Source organism: Zosterops lateralis (genome assembly GCF_965231275.1).
Source record: "Zosterops lateralis genome assembly, chromosome: 6".
NCBI classification, from domain to species: domain Eukaryota; kingdom Metazoa; phylum Chordata; class Aves; order Passeriformes; family Zosteropidae; genus Zosterops; species Zosterops lateralis.
In genome coordinates, this window is record NC_139761.1 from 39,215,907 (window position 1) to 39,238,722 (window position 22,816).

At 41.2% G+C, this 22,816-nt stretch overlaps 1 protein-coding gene across 6 annotated transcripts in view; it reads right to left on the reverse strand.

Annotated features, from left to right (window-relative positions):
• CKAP5 (cytoskeleton associated protein 5) overlaps positions 1-22,098 on the reverse strand; it is a 51,142-nt gene extending 29,044 nt beyond the window's left edge. For 3 of the 6 annotated variants that reach the window (XM_083863695.1, XM_083863694.1, XM_083863690.1), the window contains exons 1-14: positions 18,299-18,364; positions 12,315-12,406; positions 11,591-11,784; positions 10,279-10,485; positions 7,690-7,861; positions 6,643-6,775; positions 6,255-6,358; positions 5,775-5,888; positions 5,465-5,569; positions 3,258-3,347; positions 2,992-3,156; positions 2,094-2,222; positions 1,168-1,350; positions 176-289 (exon numbers count right to left, since the gene is read on the reverse strand). In XM_083863695.1, the coding sequence (XP_083719821.1) occupies positions 176-289; positions 1,168-1,350; positions 2,094-2,222; positions 2,992-3,156; positions 3,258-3,347; positions 5,465-5,569; positions 5,775-5,888; positions 6,255-6,358; positions 6,643-6,775; positions 7,690-7,861; positions 10,279-10,485; positions 11,591-11,784; positions 12,315-12,371 (1,767 nt within the window). In that variant the 5' untranslated portion in view covers positions 12,372-12,406; positions 18,299-18,364. Of the gene's footprint in view, positions 1-175; positions 290-1,167; positions 1,351-2,093; positions 2,223-2,991; positions 3,157-3,257; positions 3,348-5,464; positions 5,570-5,774; positions 5,889-6,254; positions 6,359-6,642; positions 6,776-7,689; positions 7,862-10,278; positions 10,486-11,590; positions 11,785-12,314; positions 12,407-18,298; positions 18,365-18,677; positions 18,765-21,944; positions 21,964-22,015 lie in introns of those variants that run through there. The other 3 variants (XM_083863691.1, XM_083863693.1, XM_083863692.1) reach the window with 3 other exon arrangements.
• Positions 22,099-22,816: the final 718 nt, after the last annotated feature.

Genomic DNA, 22,816 nt, shown 5'->3' on the forward strand with positions numbered 1-22,816 from the left:
GTAATCTCTGGGAAGTATAAGAAACTACAGATAATAAAAAATAATCTTTTCCTCCTCCTAACAAAAACCAACAATCTCCCTGAAAAACTCTGTAGTACCTGAAGAACTGATTAACCAAAGGTGCCCTCTTTGGTTACAGAGGGCTTTGTATTTCAGAGAATAGCAGAATACTCACAGAGAGCTCCGACTCAAAGATTTCTTTGGTCTCAGGACCCTTCTTGCCTTTAGCCCCAGCACCTCCTGGACCTGCAGCTGCAGCTGGTTTGCCTTTCTTCGGTGGGACCCCAGCCTACAAAGTTAATGGACACATTAGCCAAGATCAAATAGGTCTGTAGCTCAGCTATCAAAAGAACTGCTGTTTTCCCTAAACTATACTTCTAATGTCCAAAAAATTCATATCTGATAGCATAACTACTGCAGGCAGAGATAAGCTAGAGCTTGCTTAATGAATATATTGCTTTTAGACTACAGGTTTTACAACACATAACAGGACAATGAAAGATGAAAAAAGAAAGAATTATGTACTTGTGAAAGTTCAGGAAATAATAACTTTGTCTGTATGCTTTCCTATGGATATTGATTAGATGCTAAACTTGCGACTGGTGTCTTTTTCTCAGGTTATCTGAGTACCAATAGATTTCAAAAACTTCATTTGTTCTTCTATTCACTTCCTGGTATCCCACCTGAAGAACTAAGTAGTGTATTACAAAGACCACCTACTGCAGTCAATTTTTAAAACCTGAAGAAATATAGGCTAATAGTTCAAATTCAAAATATACAAAGGAACAAACTTAAACGATGGTGAAAAGATATCCAGTACTTAATTAGTAACCTTGCTAGTTACAAGAAATGTTGACTTCAGCCAAGTTGACTTCAGCCAAGAGCACATCAATGTTACAACATGAGAGGCTCCTCTGAATGCCTCTAGTCTTTTATCACTATTTCAAAATCAAAATCTTGTATTAAGATGTGACAAGACAGTTTGTACCATTAAAAACTGAGATTTCATTACAGTCTCAGAACGTCACAGATCTCTTTTGCTGTTAGGCTCACCTCCTCCTGCAAAGGACAGTGATAGCTCAGTGGAGGCAGATGTTCAACAGGACACCTTTGATCTGCAGTAAGTAACTATTTGATGCAATCACAGACTGTCTGACAATCTCTTACCTTCACTGCAGATCCTTTTTTCAGTGGTCCTGGTTTAGTTGCTGCATCTTTTGTTTCTTTATCTCCTGCAGGCCCTGCAACAGCAGTGGTCTTTCCAGTGATAGGCTTCCCTTCTTTTTTCTCAGCTGCTCCTCCTGTTTTTTTACCATAAACCAATTCCACCTTTTCAGCACACTCTTTAATCTGCCAAGCAGTGGGGAAAAAAAAAGGTGGGGGTGGAAAGAAGCTATTTAGCTACCACAATTGGATGTACAGTGTCCCTTTACCAGTGGCTCAAACTTGACTAATGTGGAAAAAATGTGAAGAGAGTTTAAGTAATTTACTTAAAAAATTTTGTTATCCAGTGCTCCCTCAACAGTAAGGTTAACCAGTCAGTGGCCTCAGCCATCGCCTAGTTCAAAATTAAGTGCATTTATATACAAATAAAACACTGACACCCTACTAATACTCATAGATGCTCTAAGACTAAGTCTGAGCACTTTAAATTATAAAAATCTTCATTCAGTCAACATACCTGGCAGCTTATGCAAAAGTATAACAACTTTGTTGTTCGAAAGTAAATCTTTTATACCGAATCCTATCTAATAATAAAAATTCAGACCATATGGTTGTGACCTAAAAGCTTGTTTCAGACAACAAAGTGTTAAAAACCAAACAGAACTCCATACACCACCAACCAAAACCACAACTAAATCCCACAACCTAACTCATAGATAATACAGCCAGATAGATATTTTACATAAGAATGAAGAGATTTTCAGATTCCCTGCAACATCAGTAACACTTAAGTAAGAAAATACATCTTCAAAAATCTGTGCTGAAATTAACTAGGCTAAAGCATTGTCTTTCACCTTCTCTAGCCTAAGATGCATCTTAAATAAACGGGTAAATGGAACCTTTTTTACAACACTTATAACAATACTCACCCGATCAAGCTTTAGTTTGTCTACATCTGCTAGAAATGGATTCACAGCTTTCTCTCCAGCTACTTTCAAGGCAGTGCCTAATGCTTCAAATCCAGCATCTCTTACTTCAGGAGCAGAATCATTGATATGCTGCAGAGAAAGACATTTTATGTCATATGACTTGTGGCTCATATCTAAACATCTTCTACGCAAATCCTCTCCCATTATTTAAAAACTGAACCTACTACAGAGTAATCCTTGACATTCCACTGCAGAAAGAAAAAGGTTGTTTTCCTGTACTGACCCAGTCTACTTTTTCTCAGATACAGCCATTTTTTCATCTTTGTTTTTTTACCCCACAAGAAGAGGTTGAACATTCAAGCTTTAAACATCACCAGAAGTTCCTAAAGAGTTTAAAGTTCTACAATCTTGTTCAAATCTCCATTATTTTAAGCTAGGGATATTGCCTATACCAAGGAAAGGGCTATTTGCAATAAGAAAAAAGTATACATCATTATCATTTACACTGATAAATGATCTAGTGTCACTGCCATGTATGAATCAATGATGGCTGCTCTTTTATTCACAGTATACAACAGCACTCCCAACAAAAACAAGATGTGTGCAAGAAGCAAGTGGCAGTATCTGGAATAAGAGTTGTAAACCACTGTCTTAACATATTACAAGTTTAGTGAGTCTACAGCTTCAAAAAAGCTAAGATAAAGGAAACTGCATTGCTCCCCCGACTGACAGTCGCCTCCAAATTTGACATCAGCCAAAACTGACTCTGAGAGCTACATAGCACACAAGAACTCTGGTCTCTGCACTACCTTCAGGTCTTTCTCCTCAAACAATACAAGGTTTCACCACAATAGTGCTCAAGTCAATGCCAGACAAGTATCAACTCCTTCTGTTTTACCTTGAGAAGTGCAGCACAGAAAGGTTTTAACAGGCTTTTTGGCAGAGTAGAAGGTGTGCAGTGTCTGAAGCTTCTCGCAATGAAAAGGGATGTTTGTTGCTTAATAGTTGGGTTTTTGTTGTCCATGACTGCCAAAATATCTTCACTTATGTTCTGCAATGTGGTCTACAGTGTTGAAAAAAGAGTCATTGTTTCAGTAAAGAGAAAACCAAATCAAAATTCGAGACCAATTCTCAGATAATGGGGAAATTTTCACTCTTACTTACTGTAAGAAAGATTGCATCAATGGCCTCCTGCAGTGCTTGGACTACCTGGGGCTTCTTCTCTTTGAATTTCTCCAGGATTGTTGGAACAACCTATGGAAAAGGGAACAAAAATGTCAATGCCCTCTTCATTAATATAACTAGAAAGCCTGATAGTCTGTGCCCTGGTACTTTGCAGAGAAGCAGAAGTGGAGATATTCAAATATCTCCACTGTCCCCCTCCAGAAGTATACAACAGCAGTCTGAACTAGTTTATTCTTGCTGTTCTCCAATATTAAACTCAATATTAAAGTCATTCTATTAATCAATATAAATTTTTTAACAATTTCATAACAAAAGGTAGATCTATAAATTCACATAATTACAGATTATGGAATTATGCTGGAATACAAAGCAACAGAATGGAAACAAATGATTTCACAACATAAATAAATGGTATTGTGCTCTTGTATTCTAAGAATCCAAGAAGGCATTTAACCTGTTCCCTCTTTCCCAGCTTTCTGACAGCACTAAGCATGGCTCATTAAGGAGGCCTTATTTGATCCACAGCTGATAAGATCATGACTCTAAAGCAACCAGAACCCTCTCTGCAGCAATATTTTTCAGATCTATCACCTTGAAAAAGCATATCAACAGTAAACTATACTCAAAAAACATTCAGATAATGCAGCTGGCACCACAAAGATCATCACAGATGCTATTGCAGGTGCTAGACACCCCTACACCCTATGGAGAATGAAGTCATAAGGAGGAGATATTTAAAAACATTAGGCCTCTGTTTTAGAAAATGCTGACACGTAAAATGAGTAGTTTTTAACACGGAAGTTAGAAGCCATAGCCCATGTGAGAAGGAAAGAAGGAAAAACTAGTCCAGGGATACAAATGCAGTCAGGTGAAGCTGGCACACATGCACTCAGTTATAGTGAGAAGTACAATTCTATGCATGATTTCACTACTCTTGTTAGGACACAGACTGCAGACTAGCATTGCAGTCCTATATTTAAGTAATAGAGTTTATAATCATACAATTCTAGCAACAATTTTGTTTCGTAACACTTCAATGCCCACTCTCAAGACAACTCTACATCTTCCTCACAAGTCAATTAGTCCAGCAAACAAATCAAGTGAACTGCTAAAATGAGTACTGAGATTATGCAATTCAGAGCTGCCATTACAGTATTGAAAAAGTCATTTTCTCAATGCCATTTGCTTGGCAACCACAGAGCTACACCCTTATTTTAGAAGCTTGGCTTTTCCAACACTAACTCTGTAGATATAAGGGCTAACCTACAGAAATCAACTATAAAACAGATGCAACAATGATTTTTAGAACTACAGACAGCTTTCAGAATGAAAGTGACTGTCCAAATTATCACTCAGAGTTCAGGAGACTTGAATGTTTCTGAAGCAGTGAGATTCAGCAACTTCCCAATCCAGAGAGAATACCACTGGCAGCCAGGAACATCAGTTCTCTAACCCCATTACTCTTGCTTATCACACAAAAAATTTGACTGAACAGCTTAAAGAACACAGTGATACAGGCTTGAGAAACAAGTGAGAATTGAAACTTATTAAAAGCTCTTGTTGTTTCCACATACTGGTTAAGCTTTCCTGTATTCCCTGATACTGGTAAGAGAGGAGCAGCAAAGGAGAGAACAAACAGCACTAAACTGGAGCACCAGAACATTTTGGTACCAAAAAACCTCAGAATTTTTTGCTATTTAAAGCAGATGAAAACCCCCACAAAACCCAGGCAACAAGGAAACAGAACACCCACCACCTACCATCCCCCAACATTCAAAAAACCCCAATCAACATAAAACATACACCATGGAGGTGCTAAGTAGCACTCTGATTTAGAAGCTGTCTTTTTCACTGTGGCCTATAAATGCATTCCCGTGGGGGTATCTCTAGGATGAGGTAATGTAAATAAAGTTCATTTAATGGCAGAACAATTCAATTTTCCTAGTAAAGACAACTTACATTGCAACAGAAAGTTTCATGTTGCTGAATATGAATGAAGAAGGTCCTTTCAAACTTAAGTGACAAAGATCTAGGCAAGTATTTCAATGCTTACTCTTTTAAGGGGTTGGTTAGTATTCTAATTGTATAAAGAATACCTCTGATAAATACCAAGGCTTGATAGGAAAAGGGGAAAAAAAGTGTCCAGCATGAATAAAATCAGGAAAAAAGTACATACTCTTACTTACATGCCCTGCATACTGTCCAAACTTCTTTCGGAGGCCTGTAGCTAGTCCAGCAAGGCATTTGGCAGCCAAAGCAACTAACATAACATTTGTATCCTTTCCAACAACCTGAAGGGAAAAATCTGAGTTTCAGAGACATGGAATAATTTCTTACAATAATCAGTGGGCCACAGATTGGGTTATTTCCATAACTTTTCCAGCTACTAATTTTCTACTCATGAGTATTAAATCAATTGTAACTTTTAAACTATCATACAAATAAATTACAAAACAATATTAAACTATATGTGCACTCTGAGTTTTATTTAACTACCTTTTTGAGAGCTTTCACCAAGTCCGCATAGTCTCCCGATTCCAGCTTGGGATTTTTCACTAGCACTTCAACAGCCTCTAGAGCTTCTTTCCTTTCTTGCCACTTTTTTGCTTCCTGCAGAGCAAATAATTTACATTAATCTATAAATATAAACAGTTCTAGAGAAGCAGACTTACCAAAAAGCATAGATTTATTCCATCCTGAGAAAACCAAGGTCTCTCTACAGTTCAACATCAGAAATTGCAATGAAATATGAAATACAGTCCTTTCCCAGGAGATACCTCAGCCCCTTAAAATGAGAGCTTTCTTGCTGCTAAAGCCAACTTTAAAACTTATTTATTATAGGCCATTTGTTATTAACACTAGTTTGTTATTATCCATGTGGCACTAAAGCACACATTGCAGAATTGCCCGTAAGTCTTAAAACTCATCAGCTATACAAAGAATTAACAGGGACTATTTATTTAAGTTTATGCTTACTATTTTCTCATAGAAGTCTTTGGGAAGCTTGGAGAGAATTTCTACAGCTTCAAGCAACTCATACGCATCTACCTGGGGTACCGCCTCTTCCTCATCATCATCTCCTGCAACCAGCAGAGAAAAATATGTAAGCAGAGTGACACAAAATTTTTGCTAGAGCACCACCTAAGGCTCATTATTTAGAAAGTGCTATCAGCAGTTGCAATTTTGCTATTTCAGAAGACAGATACTCTTTAACATAAAGTTTCTGCCTCAGACACATTTTCTTGTGTACTACACTCCATGTTTTACACCAGCTTGAGTAAAAGCTTCTTTACAATTGAATGCATCTCTTCACAATTTATATACAATATACTTGCCAATAGAGTTCAGAGATTAAATACTTTACCTCCATCTGCATCTCCTCCAAGCCCCTGCTGCTGCTCAAATTTTGCTTTCAGCTCCTGTTGGGAACGCAGGAACCTGGTCTGCTTAGGAGCAGCTGACGATACTTTGATCCATTCTTCTTCCAGTTCTTTTAGCTGCCAAAAGGGAAAAGAATCATCATAACAGAGACATATGGACATACTCCAAGACAAGCAAGGCATTACAGTTTTCCCATTTCAAAGCCAAGATACCACTACCTTTCACTACTATCTTTTTTCTGCCATTAAAGAAGTGACTTCATATTCACTGTTCAGAAGTCTTTGACTAAGCATATCCACAGAACACAATTATTGCAAAGCACTGACATAGAACAAATGGTAGAACAGTCAGAATGGTATGGCCCCTCTGTAGACACTTTGAAATAAAAATGGCTGAGCATGAAGGAAGCTTTCCCTCACAGCCATGCTATTATTACACACTAAAACTAAGATGAAACAAACATGCTGAGCTACATTTGATTAAACAGTTTGCTTTTTTTTAACCATGCCCTTTTAAAGCAAGTTATTGCTTTCCACCTGAACATAATTAACTCAGGTAGGAGGAAAGGAGGCATAATTTATAAAGTTTTAAAATTATGAAATAGTCTATCTATCATAATGAAGTGTACTTCCTGAAGGGAAACAGTCACATTCTGAGCATCATCAGAATAAGTATGAAGGGATGCACAGAGGAAAAAACTACGGCAAAAAAGAAAACTGAGAACAAAAATTATTGACTTGAAGACTTTCAGTGCAAGGGTCTCTTACAAGGGAAACCATTCTGCTACATTCACCTGATCAGTTGCCATCCTCAGTTACAATATGAGGCTTCACCCCACAACTTCATGCATGTTCAGAGCAACCAAACATTGTTATGATTTCCTTACACATGACTAGGAGTGACCAATGTTTTAGGTAAAAAAATGGAGCTAAAAAAAGGCATTCCAGTTTCGGCTTTAAGAATGCCCAACATCACAGAATCAGGGAGGATGAGTATCAAACGTTTGAATACAGAAATACTCCCTGCCTACCTGAACAGAATTTATGTTCTGCAATGGAGGTCTCAAAGCATCCCTTATCCATCGGTAGATCTCCACAGCAAGGAGCTTGGCTTCATCTCGAACAGCCTTTTCCCGAGATTCAAAAAGTTTTGGCAATACTTTGATGATTGGCTTCAGTGAGATTATCTTTGAACCAAATTCACTGAAAGTTAAAAACACACAGAACAGCATCAGTGTCTGTGAACAGGGAGCAATCCACAAATATCAACTAATTTTTTAAAAAATACTCTACGAAAGTCTTTCAGTGCACATTTAGCAATTTTGTTATTTACTCAAACCATTATGCTATATATTATTTTGAGATGCTACTGTAAAATGAAAAGAATATATGCCAGATCAAAATTAACATCCACACCCAGGCTGGAATTACAAAATGAGGCCTCTCAAATTACTTCAAAGCACTTAATCCAATCCAGTGCTTAAATCGGCTCCCTTGCCAGGGGGGAAAAAGACAAGAGAGAAGAAAGAAAGAAGTTGTCCTTAGACCAAAATTTATATGACCTACTTTTTTTTTTTTTTAATCAGAATAGAATCTCCTTTGTCTATCCTTGGAAGCAAACTGCAGTAAAAGCATTAGTCACTTTTCCACTTGTTGGACCAGATAAGTACAGTGAGCTTGGGTCATCTTCATAGAAAACATATGTGCTGAAATATGTGCCACTGAAGGAACACACAAAACAAATCTCCCCAGCCAATCACTCTTCCTTAACAGAAGATTCTACATGCTGTTGCACTTAATACACAAAACTTCCTATTTCACTGATGAATGAGAACACAAGAAGTTTCTTTTCAAACTCATAGTAAAGTTAACTGCTGTAGTTACTAAGGTATAATATATAAAGGACCTCAAAAGCAGTATTTTTTTTGGATTTAGAAACAGTTTTTCTAAATTCTGAATTAACCTTTCTACCAATCACTTTCTTATGGTTCCCTCCAATTCAAGTTCCATATAAAAAAGCTAGCAAAAAAGGCTGCTCAAGAGCTAAAATCTGCATGTAACTTTCTAGAAATTCTAGTGCACTCATTTTATTTCCACATCAACTTTAAAAAAATACCAAGTATAAAAACCTTCAAAAGAGGTCTTGAAAGTACCACAATTTACATATGTGAATAAATGAGTTGCCCAAGAATTCAATTTTTCTATCATGACTGAAAAAAAAGCATATTAGAAGAAATGCCTATGCAAACTTATTCATATCTAATTCATATTATCTAATTTATATAACAAGAAAGAACAGAAACCTTAGCACAAGACAGAAAATACCAGAAATTAAACTTGTTATGCATTCAAGCTACCTGCCTGGGTACAACACAGACAAATTTTGTTATCAATGCAGAAAGTGTAAGAAAAATTTAAGTAGCAACACAGCTCAGAAGCAGAAGATGGAATTTAAGCCAAGAGGGCTACATGAGAGTATTTGATTTTAACACCACAAAGATAATAAAATATTGCATCCAAGAAAAAAAAAACAAAACAACATGTGGCACATTTTACAAAAGTAGTTGAAAGATACTGAGGAAGGTTATGCAGGTTTCTAATTACACTGCACTGTTAAAAGGCCATTTAACCAGATAAGCAATTTAAAATAGCTAAAATATATTCTTAAATATAGGACAGTGGTTTCACTTAGCAGAAGCACAGGTAACGTGTTAAGCTCAAAGCTTTATTTTGACATTACCGAAGCCTGAAACAATCAGTTTAACAAGGACCAACTCCATGAATGCCTCAGCAAGTTCTCTAAAAGATATAATACATAAGGCCCTCTCCACATACAGTTTTGACATAAACTACTTTACTCAGAAGGAAGTGTTCTGTCCATTAATTCCAAAATTTTGTGTTTCCTTTAATAAAAAACCTAATGGTCAGTAAATTATATATATACACCAAGTATAAGAATTTCATAAAGCCCAAGTATTTTTCACTTGGCAGCAAAAAAACTTGACATGGAACCAAAAACTAGCTGAACACTGAAGCCTACTACATCATCTTAAATTGGATTTGATTTTTAGGGAGCACTAGCAGCTCTCCTTTTCAATAAAGGAATTATTATATGGACAATAGAAGCTTACTGTGCAATGAGCTTGTTTTTCTCTTTCATTCTTCTAAAAACACACACTGTGTACCCAATTAAACATGCTCACATGAGTGAGGAAAAGTGGTTTTAAAAAAACCCCCAAAATCAAACTACGTTTTAGTTTTCACACCAGTGAGTTTATTACAGCTATTCAAAGAGAAGCTTCACAGTCTGGAACAAGACATACTAATCTGACCCTTCCCTCAGAGGCTGGGAAAATGGGAGTTTGGTAAACAGTTACCATGAATGAAAGAGACCCAGATGAGGCTTGTACAACACAGACAATCCTCACATCTAAAAAATCTCATGATGTTGTCAACCAACTGTTGCTGTCAAAGAATACTAGTTCAGGAAAGATGCTTTCTACTCAACAATAACAAGGGCCTGCTAAAGACTTAAGCAATCGAATTAGACTCCACATATTGCTGGGGTAGGAAAAAGCAAAGAAGAAAACCACAAAAAACATCATGAACTAAAAGCTCACCTTAGTGCTTTCCTCAGTGTCTCTATACACGCTACTATGATTTTTGGGTTTTTGTTGTCCAGACCCTTTAATAATTCTTCTTGTATTGCCTCTCCTTTCTCAATTTCTATATACATTAGACATATATCTTCACCCAGCTCTTTTGCTCTGGCCTTTGGCTGATTGAATACTTTATTTACAACTCCAGATGCTACTTCTCCTGTTGTCCTGAAATATAAGAGTATTACTTTTAAAACATCTATGGGAATTAAGTGTTCTATATCATTATCCACAGAATAAAACACATACAGCACCAAATCCAGATTAAAGCCCAAGAAGTCTTCACATAAAAGGGACTACATCCTAAGATAACCTTGAAGGAAATAACCACAAGTGATGACTTTGTCATGTAGTTTTATAAAAGAACACATATCATAGTTAATATGATTCTAATACCAGACTACACCAGTGAATAGTAGACATTCTAAAGAGTGTATTAACATTCTCGAGATGAGATTCACAAATAAATGCCATGTCCTGGAATTATATATGCTGCAAAATGTTAACTGTATCAGTACATAATCCCAGCACAGTATTTTACATACACTTCCAAGCTGCAGATAAACTAAATCATTGACACCACTTTTAAATCTAGGAGTGTGCAAAGTTGTTAGATTTTTTCAAACAAAACTTTGAGTTTGTTTATTTGTTTTAAGTAAGACCTTTATTCATTCCATCAGGTCACAAAGTCAGTGGACCAAAGCCCTAACCTGGCCTGTTATGTGCTTTTATTTAATCCTCGGGACTATGGCCCATTTTGTGGGCTAGACAACACAGAAGTACCAAAACACATCCAATGAAGAAATTGGCAGGTATGAAGAGTCATTCATATTGGTTATGCTGGATGCAATGTCATATAAACATAACTATATTTTATTTCATGTATGAATTGCACAAATATCCCCCTGAAAAAAGGTTCCCTCCTGTACAGTTAACGCTGTTTCAATCAAACAAGAACAGAGATTCCAGTTCACAGCACTTACACCACCATATGAGTGGTCACCATATGGTGACTTTTCTGTCTTTCAGAAATTTTTACTAGTGCCATCAGTAGTTTTTTATAACACTGCAAGCAATATGTGATAACTTCATATGCACAAGGAAAGCCTGCCATTTGGCAGGTTCTCTGGGTTAGAGAGCAAGTTCTGCTCTTAACAATAGAGACCAGAACTGTTAGTGGTCACTGCACAATTTACGTGCAGGTCCAGTCTTTCTCAGAGAGGCACATTAAACTGCCCTAACAGCCTAAGAGCAGCAAGAAAAGGTGACTTACTTCCCAGCTACGTGAGCATTCTCAACATAAGCAAGCGCTGCTTCCAGTCCTTTCAGCTGAGCCACTGCATTGGAGTCGGTCACAAATTTCTTTATCAATCCAAGATACTTGGACCATTCAGGACTCTTTTCATCATCTATCTTCTGGAAGAGCTTAAGGGCTTCTTCATAACCGTTTAATCTGGCTTTCCATAGCTGGAAGCAGAAATTGGACATTTAAATGTTGTGCTATTACAACCTTAACATACCAATCTCAAAGCTCTTCAGTCATATGTGAAAGTACGCTCAGCAAGCTGGCACCTGCAGATTTCTCTTCAATGTCAATAAGAATAACATGCAACAGGACAAGATACTTGTTTCTCTCACACCAGTAATAATCTGGATAGAGAGATGCCAGTCTTCCCCCCTGCTCTTCATAAGTTCTAGCAACCACCAATGAGGAGGTGGGAGGCCAGCAAGTTTCAGCTACAGATGAGTAATTTCTCCATGTGAATGAGAGTACTGATCTTTCAGCACACAAATTATGCCACGTAATGCTACTAAAATCTGCTTTAATAGAGGTTATTCAGCCTCTAGGTTGCATAGAGCTGATGCAGTTTCAGATCTGTTAATACTCACACCGTGCAGCTGTCAAGATTACTCAATTACAGTGCATTTAGATACAGAAGCACTACAAAATCACCATGAGCAGAGATACACAGCAAGCCAAATCCAAGATTGCCTACCTTATGTTCACATTTCTGATCAATGGGCAGTTTCATCCACTCACTGTCGTCCCCCATTGTAAATCAGGCTCTCTCTCTAATTACAGTAATTTCTGTGGAGATAAGGACAAGTTAGAAAACAGAAAAATACATATTGGATGAAAACATACCTACACCTAAATATACAAAAACTTAAAAAAAATTTTAGAAAATCCAAAACAAACACCACCGAAAAAAGCGTACCACACACAACCCACCCCCCCCACCAAACTCAACAAAAAAAACCCAAACCACAAAAAAAACCCAACCAAGTCTAACCCCCTCAAACTCCCCCAGTTCTGTAGCAAAAACTGACTCTTACTGAGATGTGCTTTTAGTAACAGGTGCCATGAATCAGTGTCAAAAAATAATCAGATGCAAGTGTAAGGACAGTCACTGTAACAACTCTACAAACAGCACAACTGAAACGAACAGTTACCAAGAAGAACAAAACCTATTTTTGCCCTAATTCTAATGTAGCCAGTCAGCAACTGTCAACAAGAGATCAATTTCTTGCCACGTGTAGGGCTCAAATCCTCAGTCATTCAAGTTTTAGTGGTTTCCCCCTTCTCCCTTTCCTTTAGATTAAAATAAGAACATTGACTATTAGGGTATGACAGATGAGATCTCGGGCTCAATGCCCATCTCAGACTTATTGTACAACTAACCAGACTGCTCAGAAAATAATGAGAGAACATGTCTGATGCAGAGAGGTCAGCAAAATGAAAATAGCAGCAGCAGCAGTGGAAAGGGCTCCCAGTGTTATTTATAAGCACAAAATCAAACCAGAGAGGGAGTAACACATTTCAACACACCAGTCTGAATTCACAGACCAAGCCAAAAACTCTATAACCTGGCCATACACAGCAAATTATCACTACAAGCATACAGGCACACAACACTAGCAGAATGCCTCTAATAGAAATTCAGCCCATACCAGCAAAGCTGTATATTTTACTGAGTATTAGCAGGAATACTTTGTAGGCTATTCCGCCTAATACTCCGTAGAAAATGAATCCCTTGAATTAGGGGTGTATTTTCACTCACATAAATTAATATAAGCAAGTTCTTCAAAGTCTTCTTTCTGTCAGCCACACAACACTAACACATACAGCTAACTCAAGAGCAAAATTAGGCTAGCAACAGCATACAGTAAAAACAATCTTTTTTTATTCCTTCCCGGATTAGTTAGAAAATACTTAAGCAACAACCCAACCTCTCAATAATTAGAAAAGAAAACCCATAAGAAACACAAAGAACTCCAAAACCCTACCTGTCACTGACACACACAGCCCCACTGCAAATTACACTAAGCTTGCCTTAAATATTTACAGGTTCCTATGGATGTTAATACTGTACTCACTATAATCACATAAACTATTAATTTGCCCAATGGCAGTAAAACAAGAGTCAATGTCAGAACACAAGTTGACTACATGAACAAGTGTATCCAAGTGTTATTATGGTTTGCCCTTCTCATTTCCTTTCTCTTCAAAACAAACAACAATATGGCTATTTTTTCTTGATATCAGCACAGTGGTACCAAGTGTGCTTCTAAAGGGAAAAAAAAAAAAAAGTTGGTGGGGGAGGGCCAAAGAACTGTAAACCACTGAGAATGAAAAGATCTGCTCATTATGTAGGAAGCAAAGTACTCAGAAGTGAGGCTACCTAAAACCCATTCTACTGAACTGTTAATTCTGTTGCACTATCTTTTTTAATGTTCAACTCAATAAAAACAAAACACACATACCCCCCTTAGTAACAGCATTCCTCCATATCAGGAATTGACAAAAAAAGGTACTCCAAATTAAAATTTACAATGAGAACAGAACTCAAAGGCCATACCAATCCCAAACAATCATACGAGGTCAAAAGGGCAAGTGAGTTACTGCATCCAAACCCCATCAGCCTTTTGCAATGGATCTGCTTCCATCTGTTTAAACTCCTGGTTGTGTTTTCTCTGCCCCAGCCTCTCATTTGTTCTCTTATCCCTCCTTAAGCCTACTGAGACAGTTCAAAATTAAATAGAAATCAACAGACTCCTGATTCAAACTCAATATATTTTACCTACTAAAAAAACCAACCAACTACAAAAACCCAAACCCACCAAAAAACACAAACCAAACATGCACACCAAAACAACACAAAAAGCACCACCCCACACCCAAAGATGCTCATGGCAAATACGGAAGTGGGGGGTAAAACATATCTAACTCCATGAAGGTGACTTCCCTCCAAAAGCAAGAAATCTGACTGAATTCACATGAAAACCTTTCCAAACAGCCTACCTAGCAATGGATGCAGGCATGCCCTATAGCAAACAGTTTCCAGTAGTAAAACTCCCCATCCTTCAAGTTAGTTCTGCAGCCAAATATCATCAACAAAGACAGCTTTGCCAGTATAAACTGAGCTTGCATTAGGAATGTCTTCATTTAATAATCGAGTACTTCCTCAGTGTGGATGCAGAAAACCTAAATAGAGGCAAAGGTCTCTCCCCAAAGTCACACACACCTTTGGGAAGAGCAAGCAAAGTGAACTTTATAGAAAATTAGGTAGTTCTGATTCTTGATCAGAAACTTGGAACTAACTCAAGCTATTGCTTCTTTATATTTTTTGTTGAAGAACACATAAGGAACCAATACAAGGACAACAGTTATTTTGAACAAAAACAAAAATGGGAAGAACACACCTGCCAGTAACAGAAACACCAGGATAAAATTTTGGCACCTGTACCGGACATCCACATTCTTTTTTTTTAGAAAACTGACAAAGCATGAACTTCCTACTTCAGCAATAAAAAGAAGCATTTCTTTCTCTCCAGTGATCTGTTCTGCCAAGGAAATAAGTCTTACTGTAAGACAATCCTCAATCAAGTACTACAAACCTCAATTGAGTTCAAATCCTAAAGTCGATAGCAACTCTATTAAAAAGGCTTGTCCATTACCAGACTGGTACTGATTTACAATTATTTTTATCCTTACACATATACAACAGTTCACTGCCACAAAGTGCAACCTCTTGCTTATACATTAGTGATAGATTACAGAATCTAAAATTTCCCTTCCCACCTCACAATGTACTTAACTTAGGGGGCTCACACATGATAAGAGAAACACAGGGAAGGGAGTTGAACGACCACGAAACAGTGTTCCACCTATTTTTTTCAGTCTGGTCAACTCAGTTCCCCCACTATTTTTAGTCATTAACATCTACAATCAATACTTCAATTACAAAATGGGTTAAGTAGCCTTCTGCACTGAATCTGGCATCTAAAAATAGTGATAAAATTATACTCCCCCCAGCAATTTACAAATCCCTTTACAACAGACAATTTCTCAGAAGGAATTCCACAGTCACAGAGGGAAAGCTCCTTCTTAAACATCCAGTCTTTCTAGCTTCATCACTGCCCATGTCTGTCCTAATGCCAAGATTTTGTACTGTCTACATCTTGCATTTACCAGAATAAAAGACGGTTGTTTCTCTTTCCAATTAAGTCACTGAGTTCTGTGTGATCATAGAGTATCCCACATTTGACAAAAAGGTTTTTCTTAAAAGCTTCTTTGCAAAGACATGTAAACCTCAAGTCATTATTTCTCAACATCCAAATAGCAAGTGGCCTCATTATATGATAACACAGCTAAATTCTGTTTTTACTAGTGAATTTGTAGCAATGAAGTGTTTGACCTACATAGATTTTTTTTTGTTGTTGCCACAACTTGGAATAAACAGAATTAAGTCTTTCAGTAACAACATTCATTTTGGTAAAATCTAGAAAACAAGACCTCTGAAGCAACTGAGCTGCCAAAGTAAGTTTTGTGAGAGACATTTGTCATAAAAGTGGTCAATGCAACATTTCCAAAAGCAAGTCACCCGAGAAATCTGTAGTGGAGATGAATAACAAATCTTTCCTGACAGTTCTTGGCAGGGCAAGTTTGTATTATGGAACAGTGAGAAAATGAAGACCATCAAAAAAAGAACAGGATCTTTTGAAGGGAGATCATGCAAAATGCACTAAGAGTGGAAAGCATTTACAAGGCAGCACAAACGCAAGAATTTCAAGCATAAAATGAGAATTCCTAAATGAACATACCTAAGTCTGGGAAACAAATATATCAAGACATTAGAAGATTGTGAGAAAGTATCAAAACATCACAATTTCATTCACCATGCACTACTACTCCGAACAGCTCCTACTCAACTTCTAAAAAAATGGTTTTCCTGCTACAATTTGGAGAGCTGAATTGCATTAACATCATAGCCTATAGTATAGAGTACTGCTAAGGAAAAGTCTTTACATCATTAACATTCTAAAACGTGATTTATTTTGAAGCATACATTCATCACCTCTCCCTGTATTTTATGGTGAAGTGTCAGCTTCCAGACCATTTTCTATGGAAGATGTACAACGGCAAACCAGGAAGCCATTTTATGCTAAACAAAACCAACTGTTTATCGATACTGATTGTCTACTTCTCCCTACTGACTTTCACCTATGGAATATTACTGTTGCACAAGAACACCATCAAATATTTTCATATTTAGAAAGATTCTCAAAAACATTACTCAATAATAAGTTCTGAGAAATCAAGACAGGTCTTTTTAAAGGAAAAATCCATTTGAAATGTTCCTATACAGCCAGGCACAAATTTGAGGTGAATATAGTTGGATACCACATTTCAGACAAAACTATACTTCTTGGCAGACAGAGCTCTGTTAGTGCAGCCACAGTTTTCCCAGCAGAAAGAATTATTTGTTTGTTTGTTTATTTGTTTAATGGCAGTTTTAGGTCACATTTGCTCTTTGGCTCTGAAATGATGAAGTTTCACTTTCTTAGAAGTTTAGCCCAACACAGTTTCTTTTGTATTTGCCAGCCAAACCTTCCCATTAGATACAATGTAAAGTAGCTCAGAAAAAAAGGTTGAAGACTCAAGTAATCATAATACAGTAGGCAATAAAAATTTTACAGAATTTTAGAGGCTGGCATTTCCAATTCGTAGATGAATTATAAGTTGCAAGATACACAGACTCTTGATAAAAAAATAGAAAGACCTCAGAATAATGAAAAGAAAGAGTAGAAATGCATTCTAAAGGGAAGTGACTGCTTCAGCAGTAATGAAATGGCATTCAAGAACAAACAGCATTAAATTGTCTCTTGCCTGCTCTAACTTTTACGTCCTAACTCACCTCAGTGAAATTTTAATAGCACAAATGACAAGTTATTTGTAAGATATATAAAGGCTTGGTTTCTCTGGAAAAATACATTTTTACACGGCCTCTGAAAGTAACCAGGGCCTTCTTTTCCATTCATCTGAAAGTGAGAGACAATGCAAAATAAACTGACTTTCTGTTACAGCTAAGACCAAAAGCAATTTGTAACTGCATGGGTGAGCCTGGAGTGAAGCCAGTCTTACGGAGCCGAGAAGGGCAAAAGGGAAAAGGGCAACACACGGGCAAGTGCACAGGCATGCACTGACATCACTCAGGGTGGACAGTCAGGAGTGAAAGATGCCAGTGGGACTGTGCTTGTAAGCTGCAAAGGCCCCCATCCCTCAAGAGGTTTTACAAAGCTCAGGCGTGACAAGGCTCATGTGATGTTCTTTAAAAGGACGGCCTGAACTGCTGATGAAGGAAAGCTCCCGCGGAGACATCACTAGCTCCCTCCTCCTCCAAGAGACGCTCCCTTCAGCACGGCTTTCCTCTGCAACTAGCGGCGCCCCCGCGATCCCCAGCACCTTCCAGAAGAGCATCCCCTCCACTCCTGCCCGCAGCCCCAGGCGCGTCCCCGGCGTTTCCCGTTCAGGGGTGTCTGGCCGCAGGCCGCGGGCGGGCACGGCGAGCAGGCCGCCCGCCCTCTCGTCCGCCCGGCATTGTCTGTGCCCGCCGCCCCCGCCCCACGGCCGGGCCGGGGCCCTGCCAGCGCCGCTCTGCACCGCCCGCGGCTGGGCCGGGCCCGGCCGGACACTCACCCTGACAGCTCCGGGCCGGCTCCCGGCGGCGGCGGGCGGGAACCGCGGGCGGGCCGGGACCGGCCCCTCCCCGCCGCGGGCGGGGCTCGGGGCGCCGCGGCCGCACCTGGGCGGGAGCCGGCCCCGCGCCGGGGCCAGACAAAGGCGGGCAGGGCAGGGCAGGGCAGGGCCGGGCCCGCCGCTCTGACCCCGCAGCAGCCCCGGGCACATCGCGCTCCCTTTCCCTTCCCGCCGCCGAGCGGCTCCCGCGGGGCGAGCGGCAGCGGGCGCGATGTGCTCGGCCCTGCCGGCGGCTGCGGTGCCGCCTCTCGGCAAGGAAGGGGCCGCCGGGCCGGCGACCAGCTCGGCTCGCCAGGCCTGCTGTCCTCATGAGTCATACCCCGAACGCCCAGAGCCGTCAGAACAATTACTGCTCGAACAGAGGGAGCTGCGGTCATAGCCGAGCATGCAGCAGACATTATCCCAGGCCACCAATCATCCAGCAAGCCCTAATTGAAGGAGGGAGCGGTTCTGTAACCCGACAGGAGGAACAAGGCCAGCCGTGGGGAAGGAGAAACAGTGCCTTCCAAAGGAGGTACGAACGAAGAGCCTGGCACCGTACCATCCCCGCATTTCATGCTGCTGCGAGATGTGTGATGACAGCACTCCGGTGGAGCTGATTCATCAGCAATCTCTCTAGCCCGTCGTCTGACATTTTAAGATGCCTTTTCTATAGTGACAATAGGAACTGAAGAAGCTGGTTATGGTGGAAGCTGGGTGTCACTTGCTTCCCCCTCAGAACAGCACCAAGCCAAGTGATGTAAGGCTGTATTTCTCCAGCCATCTTTTAGCTAGCTGAAGAAAGAAGCTTCTTCCAGGCACTGCCAGCACCAGCCATGCTTCCCACTGAATATCTGTCCAAATGACTTTTCCTACCATCTCACTCTGCCCCCTGCAACAGGGAGGCACGAACATGCACAGCAGCTTCTGCTTTTCAACATCTGACATTTGCAGCAACCGAGCTGTCATAGACAACCCCAGACAATGTACAAGTGCTCATGTCAAGAGATTTTTTATTCAAACAAGCCAGAGCAACACTGCCCAGTGCAAGGTAATATTTAAACAAAAAGGTACAAGGCTTTTCAATGTCACTTCAGAACTCCACCCATATGACATGAACCACTGGGAACAGTCTACAACAAAGCATCAGCAAAGCAACACCATATTAGTCTTGGACTATGTTGTCTTGAATCAACCACTCTGCTACAGATGCAAATGGCTTTAATGCCATCCTGCTCTAGCAGAGACTTGACAAACCATTTACATTAAATAGTTTACAAACAAATTAGCAATACAAGTTTATGCATTTCTTTTATAAACCATATAAGGACAGCTGCTGGCAATGTGGAACAGAGGAGAGGTAGGAACAGGAAAAAAGCAAACCAGATAAACACTGACCATGATTTTGAAAACCTTAATTAAAGGTTTGCAAGCATTTACATCTCTCAAGTGCCCTTCCAGTCATGCATCCTACACAACAAAATCCTCCAAATTAGATAATTAAGATAGTTATCTCTACTCCACAAAACATTCAGAGCAGTTTCTAATTGGATGTACTGTTCAAGATGTGCATAAGTGATGTATAAGAAGTGCTGCATTTGCAGATGACAACTGGGCAGCAAAAGAAAATAAAAAAAAGGACTGACAGAAGAAGCACACAACATGCCAAGTGCTTTTCAGCTGTAAATTTATCACCGACCACACAGAGTGAAACAATTTATAACATTACACTGAAACTCAGGTTTTCTGCATTGACTATTAAATAGAAACAAGATCTTCCCATTTTAGCAGACAGTGGTATGAGAGCACAGACCATGTTTTCAGAGGCAGAGGCCCAGCTTACATAACTGGCCCCTACAAGGGGAAGGACAAGAGCCAGCATGAAAGTTAAGTCTGACAAAATACAAGTCCTATGTGTACAGGAACCAGGAATCATGTTCCATCACCATGCATTCCCCTTTTCCTATTACAATATCAAGGGAGAAACCTTCCATCAATACAGATCTAAAGCAGTCAGAATAACTCCCCTACTTCTAAAATTCAAATTTCTTCTTGTCAAGTCATCACTTACTTTTTCCTGTAGCAGGTCTCCTAGTTAATTTGCCAGTGATTCTGCTTTGATATATCACTCTCTCAAAGTTGCTTATAAGGCTTAGCCCTATTACAATTCCTGAAGTAGAAAAAAACCACCAAGCAATGAATCTGTAAGTTCAATATGGGAGGAAGCTCCCAAAACAGCCAAGTTTAAAGAAAGGCCAAGCCTGAGGCAAGAGAACCAAACCAAATTCTAAATTTTGCACAATCAACTGATCTCATGTTGGACAAGAAAGTCAAAACTATACAGGCAAACTGCACTCAGTCATTCTACCTTCTGAGGTGAACCTTTCTCAAAGTTTTAGTAACAGACTTTTGTGAGTAGACTTTTAGAATACTCCAGTATTCGAGACTCCACGCATTCTGAACTAAGCAGCTTTACAGTTTCAAACCAACAGATTCACTGAAAGCCTACAGCAACACTTTCTTTGATACACAAGTCATACATTAGGAAGGGCCCCCATTGCTGGCAGCTCAACATCCTGACAACTACTCATTCCATTCTCACCTGCATAACACAACCTGAACTGCAGTTCAGCAGAAATAGTAGAAAATCAAGCACTAAAATCAGCAAAAGTAAAAACCTCAGAATAATCAGACAGATGATACAAAACAAACACAAGCCAGTTAAAAAACTGTGGCACATAGGAATTTTTAAAAATTTTATTCTTAGAATAGAATCCTGGTTTGCTTAATGCACACTGAAGTATCATTCCTCAGCCTTTGTCTTCCAACCCAAAAACTTCAGGTCTCCTGCTGACAGAAGACCAGATTCAGGAGGAAAACCCTCTGTACGTCAACCTGAAAACTACCGTCTTTGGAAGAATCACAAGACCGTCTGATTCAGAAACAAAATCAAATGAAATGCAGGAAAGGGGTGTGTGCAGAAACATAGGACACGCACTTCTGTCCAGCCCTTCCTCGCATATACTAGAGGGGATTCAATAGGAAGCATCTCCTAGTGAGTGGCTCTGGCAATCTTAACACCTGCACCCAACAACAGAACTGCAGAAATAAGACATGAGCTCGCACCTTTGGTTTTAAGATTACAATCACCCCGGAGAACGTTTTTCTTAGGCCCTTCTAGAGGGGAAACCGACCACGCACGCAGCCACAGGAGACAGAAGGCGCCCTGGTCCGCATTCCCCTTAAGGGATGCCCGGTTCCCCCGCCAGCCCCCGGGCCCACTCTCCCGTCCGCCTCCCGCGGGAGGTCCCCACCAGCAGCCCCGGCCCACAACGGGCGGAGAGGCCGCAGCGGAGCCCGCGGCTCCCACCGCCCCCGGTCGGCCTGAGCGCGGTGCACTGCACAGCGCGGTGCAGGCCGCAGCCTCTCGCCGCTATCAGCCGCAATCCCCACGCCGCGGGGCCCTGCGGACAGACGCCGGCGCAGCCCGCGGGCCCGGGCCATCCCCGCGGGGAGACGTCGCGCAGCCGGGACTGCGCCTCCACACGGGCCCCGGGAGAAACGAGGAGGCTCGGGCCTGGCGGCGGAGGAAGGCCTAGCCACCTACCACGGGCGCGGGCAGCGGGCGGGGAAGGGACCGCGGCTCGCCGGGGCCGGGACGAGGACGGCGGGGCTCACCTGGGCCCGGCGGGTCGGGCCGGTGACGGTCCGGCGGCTGCTCGGCGGGGTTTGAAATCGCCAGCACCGCCCGCACCTCCCAGTGTCCGCCGCGCCCATTGGCCGCTGCCGGCCCCGCCCACGCTCGCGCCCGCGCCCCTTATTGGCCCGTTTGAATCCGGCAGCTGCAGCGCGTGCTCCCCGCGCGCTCCCGAGACGGCGGCGGCGCAGCGGGGCCCCGGGAGCGCGCACCGCCAAGGGCGGCCCACAGCGGACCCGGCCCGGGCACACCTCACCCCGCCCGGGAACCACCGAGACCGGCCCCGCCGCTCTCTCGTCCGCCCCGGGGACGGGTCCTTTGCAGCTGGAGCAGCGCCTGGCGAGAGGCGCTGGTCCTAAGGCAGCCGGGCCGGGCCGCAGGACCCTTTGGCAAAGAGCTGAAGCATCTCGGAGCTGATGGATTCGGCTTTGAGGAAGATCCTGATACAGAGAAACGAGCGCTCTCATTGCTGTGGTCAGGGAGTTTGCAAGGCAGCGACTCAAGAAATGACTGAGCGGGGACCTGTCTGTCAGTGTCCGAAGGGGGGGTGTCACAGGATGGAGCCCGGCTCCCGCGGTGGTGCCGAGCAATGGGACAGCATGAAACGGGCAGGAACTGATGCACACAAAATTCCACATCAATAGGAGGAACTTCTTCATTGTGTGGGCTGACCGTGCACTGGAAGATGGCCCAGGGAAGTTGTGGAGTCTCCCTCACTGGAGAGCACAGGGTCTGTCTGGACACAGGCCTTGGGCCATGTGTCCCATCAGGGAGGGTGGCTG